The sequence below is a fragment of the Pteropus vampyrus genome, unplaced genomic scaffold (genome assembly GCF_000151845.1).
Source record: "Pteropus vampyrus isolate Shadow unplaced genomic scaffold, Pvam_2.0 Scaffold232, whole genome shotgun sequence".
Taxonomy (NCBI): domain Eukaryota; kingdom Metazoa; phylum Chordata; class Mammalia; order Chiroptera; family Pteropodidae; genus Pteropus; species Pteropus vampyrus.
In genome coordinates this window covers 1,096,222-1,103,768 of record NW_011889013.1, presented here as the reverse complement: position 1 = coordinate 1,103,768, position 7,547 = coordinate 1,096,222, and the positions used below count along the sequence as shown (strand labels likewise).

At 45.3% G+C, this 7,547-nt stretch overlaps 1 protein-coding gene across 1 annotated transcript in view; it reads right to left on the bottom strand.

Annotated features, from left to right (window-relative positions):
* Nucleotides 1–7,547, bottom strand: part of ADCY8 (adenylate cyclase 8) — a 170,549-nt gene that overhangs the window by 142,392 nt on the left and 20,610 nt on the right. Inside the window, exon 2 of the mRNA XM_011373832.1 lies at nucleotides 3,166–3,315. Coding sequence (XP_011372134.1) covers nucleotides 3,166–3,315 — 150 coding nt within the window. The remainder of the gene's footprint in view (nucleotides 1–3,165; nucleotides 3,316–7,547) is intronic.

Genomic DNA, 7,547 nt, shown 5'->3' with positions numbered 1-7,547 from the left:
TGGGTGGGTGGAGGGATAAATAAATGAATTATGGGAATGGGTTATCATAGTAGCAGTCCTAATTGCCCTGACAAACTATGTTCTCCCTTCCTTCAGGATGTTTATGTGTGTTATTTGATCTTTATGTGGTACTCCTCACCGCTTCTCGGCAAGCTCAATGCTATTCACATGTCAACTCAGGCGCTGTTTCTTCTAGGTAGCCTTCTGTCCACCTCCAGTTTAGGTGTGACCATATACCACTGCCACAGGTATCTGTATAATCATCCATCTCTTTGTACATATGGTAAGCTCTGTGAGACCAGGAACCAATTGCTAGTGACCATTATACTCCCAATGTCCAGCAAAACTCATGGCACATAATAGACTCTCAATAAATAATTAATTCATGGTTGAACATATTAAGTGATTTAAATATTTCCTTTGTATCCTACCATGAGCTAAACCCATGCTTGAAAAATCCTACAAAACTTGAACATTCTTGTGGAATAAGGTCTCCTGATTCTGCCTTTAGAAATGTAATAGAAAATCCCGTCCTTTGGGATGATTTCCCAAGGGAAAAGGATCTGCCGTCACTCAGGCCCTTACAGTGTCTCCTTCACACAGTATAGAATTTCTAAGTTATGGTGTTATAATTACCTCTGATGAGAGGTAAGTGGGGATGGCTCTGTTAATGACACATGACAGTGTAAAAGACAGGGAGCCTAATGCTGAGTTCCGATCCATGTACACCTGAGAACCACAACCCTCACTTCCGTCCACTTGTCTGGGTTTCAGTTGAGACAAGCCGACCCACAATGTGTTCTCAAATGAGTCCTCCTGGGACTGTGCTTTGTTGGCTGACTCGCAAAAATCATTATGCACAATCATGCTAATAGGAACTCTTCACTGAGCGGCAAGGGCACTGCACACACTATTTCCAACCATTAAGGAACCTCTTCAGGCGGGGTATTATCCTCCCCATGGGACGGATGGAAACACTGAGACCTGTGGCTTGCTCGTGCTCACTAGGATAGTAAGTAAGAAGCAAAGGTTTCACATCCTGGGCAGTCTCACTTGAAAAACTTCTCTGCTCGTCTCCACGGAGGAAGTTCTCAGGGATAATGGAAACCCGAAGCAGAGATCAGGTGTCAATGGAAAGTAACTGTAGCACTGAACGATATAGAGCCAGCATCTTAGATACCACTGCTGAGGAAGAAGGGTGGTCAATACAGCAGAAACACCGCATCATCACGTGAACGCGAGACTCCATCAAACCCACAGCTTGTTTAACTTAATCCTCGGAACAAGAAATCTTCCACCAAAAGATAGTCCTTTATTATAATTTCGTATTGCTTTACATCTAATATCTCATTTGAGGCAAACACAGTGCTGGAAAGAGATGCCGCCCCAGGTACGGGTGGGGAACCTCAGGCTGAGAGCTCAGTGGCTTGGGGACCCCACAAGAAGCCGAGAGAGCGGTGGCATGAACTCGAGTGAACTTTTCACTACATCCTACTTGTTCTCACTTCCGTGTGTTATCATTTTCCTCCTCTTTCCGCCAACTTAGAAAAATAAAGATCAGAGAGGCTAGAGGAAGGTCCCTTCACCGTGGTAGGCGACGACATCACAGCGACTCCAAACACTCAACTTGAAGGAGGGGAAAAGAAGAGAAGTCTTATGGGTACGACAAGGCAATAGTTTTCGTTGTCTCCAATATTTCATAAATAAAAGACTGAGTATCCCAGACAACTCGCCCACAAGAGTGGCAAGAGCAGTCGAATAAATTATTCACACGGCCGCATTCTCTGAATTGGCACAGATCCTATGGAAAGGGTGATGGGTTAGTCTGGCAGCTGCTCCGTTTTGCAGAGAACGCAGCATACAGTCCTGGAAGATACTTGTGTGTATTGTGCAAGGTGATTTCTTTCTTCAAATTATTTTCCTAAAATATTTTATAGGGCTATTCGGAGCAAATACAATAAATCTGTTATGAGGTTCCATAGTTGTTTTAGACAGTAACTTAGACATTTCCTAATTCTGAATCCTGTGAAGTCCACATAGGATCTGAAAATTCAATAGCTTCCTCTGCACCTCTGGCAATAACATATGGCAGTGGGGGTTGAGTCTTGGCGAGTTGCACCCTGTCTGTCTGCCTCACCCATTATCACACTGGCCTGGCTTCTCTCACTTCAAAGGTCCATGTTTTACTGATGATTTGATCACATTAAGATGAAGAAAATGTTGCGGTTTTTTTTTAGCTACTTTCTTAAACCATTATTATATAAAACTTAAAATGACGAGTGTGTAGCCATAGACATACTCTAAAAAAAAGAGCCTAGTCTGGCAGAACTAATACATCCATTGAGCACAGACTTGCCAAAAGTATGCAAACATGTTGAACATGAAATACATTGATTCTGTAACCATTTTCAACACATTCCTGTTACTCCGCTTTGAAAACTGTGCATACGTTTTTAAGAGATGAATAATTTTTAATAGGGGTAAAACTTGACTCTTAAAAGCTAATTTTACTTGGCGGGGGAAACATATAGTTTAAGGCCAAAGTGATTTTGAAAATCCGTATAACACCCAGCTAATTAGCATGTATAAGAAACGCCTTTATTTGAACTTCTTCAAACCCAGGACCCCTCCCCTGAGCCGACATGCTCCCGCTCCTGCATCCCCCGCCCCAGGACCCTAGCATGTATCATAAATGTATTGTGTTCAGTTCTCTCTTCTGGAAATCAGGATGAGGCATTAGGAGCTACACTTGTACAAGATTCTTCTATGGGCTTACTATAATTTGAATTGCCTATAGTAAAAACTTTGATTTGAAATAACAATTTATCATTTCAAAAAAAAGGGTCAGTGATGAAGATTTTAATGGTTTTTGAAAACCATGGCCCCGTTCACAAACACAGATAGTGGCCAAAGGTGTCATAAAATCACTTTGTGACTATAATTATTTTATTTCTTGTAGGCAACAATTAATTGAGTATGGAGAATAAGACCAATCCACTTTGATCTGTAGGTGTAACGTAACTGTTTTAAACTCTGACATATTCCATGACACAGACTTCGAGAGGTCAGTTGCAAGTCAGGATGTGTTTGGGGAGAAAAGCATTTCCATGCCCTTCAGAGACTGGCTAGCGGGCAACCGACACACGTGGCACTTCCCCCTGGTACCTGTCTTTGGTTTTCTGTCTCCAGACGCAGCCTGGCCTCCACACACCTCCGCGTCTCCAGGAAGGCCTGGCGCTGGGCCCGGTCTGACAGGTAACTGATGAAGATTCCAGCTGTGTTCATACACATGAATAACACTGCCTGGGCCACAACCTGAAACAGAATTGCAAACAGAGTGTGGTCAGGTGTTTAAAAGGAGCTGTTTGGATGTAAAGAGAAAAAAAAATTAATAAAAGTTTCCAAGATAAATCTCAAGGTAGTAATCCAAATATTTGGTAGCAGGTTGACAGAACCATGTCCTTCACTTGCGTCTTGGGCCAAATGTCCTCCCCTTGGAGGGTGTCCCACGGCCCACTCTATCTGCTTTAAAGCTTCTCCCTCTCCGAGTTTGGATCTAAACCTGGATGACACGAGATAGGGGGGCTTCTCTCTTCCTCACTCTACCTCACCTCCCCCCTTCACTGGCCTTTTAAATGGCTGCAGAATCAGGTGAGAAGAAGGGGAGGAGATTAATAATAAACAGACAAGGTATCTGTTGAATGGCAATGCTGCATTTGACCTTGGTTCTCTCAGGTCCTCTTGGGTAGCGTCCAAGTCCCGACATTCCTAACTCGAGGACAGACATCACATTTGTCCACTGCTCTGCAGCTCTGCTGCTGTTACCCAACGCCTAGGCACCAAAATCTCCTGACTGGACTCATCCCAGAGCCTGTGCACTTGGCAAGCTGCAGTGTGTTTCCACGAGTCATCCTTCCAACTGAAGAAATGCACACGTGTTTAGGCCTGTCTGCTCGTGGACCTCGTGGGGTCCATACCTGATTAGCGCTGCACCCTGGGCAGAGGGGGGCCCGCAGAAGGAGAGGAACATGAACACCGGGGAGAAAGTGATACTCTCCACAACTCTCAGGGGGCGCCCGGGTTCTGCGGGCGTCCTGACAAAGTGGGTGGGCAGCCACCCACCACAGGCCTTTGCACCTGCCTGCTGCTGGAGCTTCTGTGAGCAGACACCTGGCGTGCATCCCCCAGCTCCACCACCCACTAGGCATCTGAGCTCATCCGAATCGCTTTGTGCCTTTTTGAGTCTCAACTTTCCCATCTTAACAATGAGAATAAACCCTCTGCCTCATAGAACTTATATACGTGTGTATATCTATATCTATGTATTTTTATAGTGTATATACATATGTGCCTAGCAGATAACAAATACGAATGTGTCTAGCAGATAACAAATATCCAACAAATATTGGATATATATTTAAATATAAGGCCATTTTCTCCCCAAATTCTAGTCTATGGTGTGATATGTTATTTATTTCTGAACAAATGATGCATTACAGATCTTCTTCCTCCAGGTTAAGAAATATCCCAGAGGACCATGAAGCGTTATTTTGTATTTGTGCCACATTACAAAGAATGTTTCCGTCCATTATTTACTCTTCGGGGAAGATAGTGGAGGGGGATTAGGAGACCAACTCTGGAACCTGAGACAGTGGGCCTTAAATTGCATCCCTACCATTTATTTGCCTCAGGGTGACCCGGGTAAGTCATTCCGCTCACTGACGGGCAGACAGTACCGGTTCGGACTGCTATGGAGAGCTTGGCTGTCTAGCCTAGAGGTTAAGGATCTGGGCTCCTAATAACGCCATTTACTTGTCATGTGAACTTGGCCCAATTACTTTTTCTGGCCCTCAAATCCCCACCCCTCTGCTCTGCCTTGTTAAAACAGGAGTATTTCCCTAAAACATTGATGGGTAATTGGTGAAAGCAACTAGCAAAAATCCTGTAGCATAACCACTGCTCCATGTGTACCAACTGTGTTGTGGTTATGGTCGTTCTTATCGGTTTTGTTGTCTCTTACGTCACAAAAGTGGCTCGTGGAGCGTCTGAGCAGGTAGGCAACACGGTCGGGTCAGGGATTTGAGAAGCTCTCGTGTGACGTGGCACGAGGACTAGACATCGCCCAGGTGAAACTCGCTCTCTGAGGGGGCAGCGAGGCACGGGCTGAGAGCAGGTAGGAGGATCCACAGGACCAGTCATTCTGACCGGAGAAACAAAAGATGCCCAGCAGCCTGTGCTGGGGGCGCGGGCTCTTCCTACAGCTGTCGGCCCTGAGACCACGCTTCCTGCCTGCCCTTTATAAATAGCACATACTGAATTAGAAAAAGAAATTACTAATAGTACACAAAGGAGTTTAAGAAATGACCGAGCGATAACTTAGTAACCTGAAGTGAAAAATCTGAGAAAAAGGTTAGAAAGAGGATGCAGGCATGCCGAACTCAGCCGGCATACGGTAACAAGTCAGACCGAATGATGAGAAAACCTACCTAAAAAAAACCTGAGTTCAAGGACTGCTATCCTGAGAAATGACAAAGCCATGAGAGGGAAGTGCGGTCTTTGCAGAAGATAATGAGAAGAGAGAACTCCGAAAAATAGAATTAAAAAGACGAGAGAACGGGGACATAAGAGTTTTTGAAAACGGATTGAAAAAACTCTGACATTAAGGAGGAAGCAAAAATGTTAAAGGCTAAAAATAGGAAGAACTGGAGGTTAGGAGAAAGAGAAGAAGTGATTAAACCCTTTAAAAATAGACAAGGTAAAATGATGAAGTTAAATTTTTTAAAATAGGAGGAAAACTAACAGACGATGGAGCAAATTTTAAAGATCAACGATGTTAATGCAAAGTAGTTGAAGATATTCCGACGTTCATGTTTATTCTACTGTATACAGAGAGGTGGACGGCACGAGTGGCCATTACTATTTCGAGTGGCCATAACGGTTCCAGCCTGAGGTAACTCTGCCATTTAGATTCTCCGGCCAACGTCCTTGCAAGAGGACCCGAGAGGAACTTACGGTTCCACGTCCTGTGCACCAGACACAGTGGTTTGGCCTTGGCACATGCTATTTTGTAGACAACCCAATAGCAACTCTGCTTGGTCCTATTTAACTCCATTTCGCAGAAAAGTGAGACTCCCAGAGGGGAAGTAATTACCCAGGATCGCCAACTCGTAAGTGGTACTGCGGTGGTCACCTGTCCTGGTTTGCCTGGGACTCAGAACTTTACTGTAAAACTTGGACGGTCCCAGGGAACCAGGCAGCGTTTTCTCACACTCGCATTAGTTAACGTGTATTTTAATTAATTACAAGTCGGGGTGAGAAGGAGGGGGAGGGGGTTAAGGAAGAGGAGGCGCGGTGGGTGAAGGGAAGGGAAGGGGAGATAAAGCACTTCAGTTGGCACAATGCTACCCACTCACGAGAGCTCCTGATCTCCAGTGAGATGAGGATTTGCCTGTGGCAGCCTCAGGCCTCCGGCAGCGTGCCTGTCCCACTGGCTGGGGTGTGCCACCAGGATTCACGTTACATCTTTTTCACACACTATGGTTCCTGACCGTGAGCCACCTGCTTCATCTGGAGCTCGATCACACTGGGTGAAAGTTTGGCTGTGTTGGGATTATTGAGACATGATACACTCGTTGATTGACTTTATTTTTTTATTTTTGGCATTTAAGGGTTTTTTTAAGGTATGATTTTTGACTCAGTTGTTAGCTTTACAATCTAACGCTAGTGTAGATCGTGATTCTAATAGAGTGTAGCCACATGTCTTATTGTGACACATATAACAATGCAGGTGTGAACTAAAGATGTACACATTGTGAACGTCCCTGGCAGTGTCTTTAGCAATGGCGCATACCTAATAAATGTTTGTTGAGTGATAAAATAAATTAGTGACTCCTACATTGCCAGTGGTCGGAAAAGAATCAGGGGTCCTTCCTGAGAAGGTCCCTCAGAAATGCAGACACAGGGGCATTTGCAACGCTCCGAGGGAAATGAAGTCTATCCATATTCACAGGCAGGCAAATCAGACAAAAGACCAAATCAGACCAAAGTGGACACTGATTCAATTCTCTCCCCTCTTTATCTCGGACCCGTCAGGCATTGCGTCTAAAGTGCATTACGGATGCAGATGGAAGGAGGCCCAGGGTCTGCTGGAGCCTGTGAGACTCCAGTGGATTACTCCCCTGCTGCAGAGACCCTCCCGGTCCTCCTGGTCAGGTCACTGGCAGGTCACTGAGGAAACAGCCGCCTTTGCCACATTCTCAGTTCCTGACACAGAGGCCAGGGAAGAGCTGGGAGTCTGGGTTGGCTACCTTGAAGAGTGGTTCTGTTTCCAGGGTAGGCTTTAAAAATGTTTAAATGAAGCTGGCAGGCTGAGCCTAAGGTAGTTTTGTTATAGTTTTGGGGACAGATGTGCGAGGAGAGTCTAGCTTAGGGACAACACTGTAGGTACCTCCAGTAGTGTCGTGTCAGACCAAGAGTCATCCTCGGTGGTGGAGACGGTGTGGGAGTGGAATAAGGCTACGGGATCCAGTGGCTGCACCACTTACCCC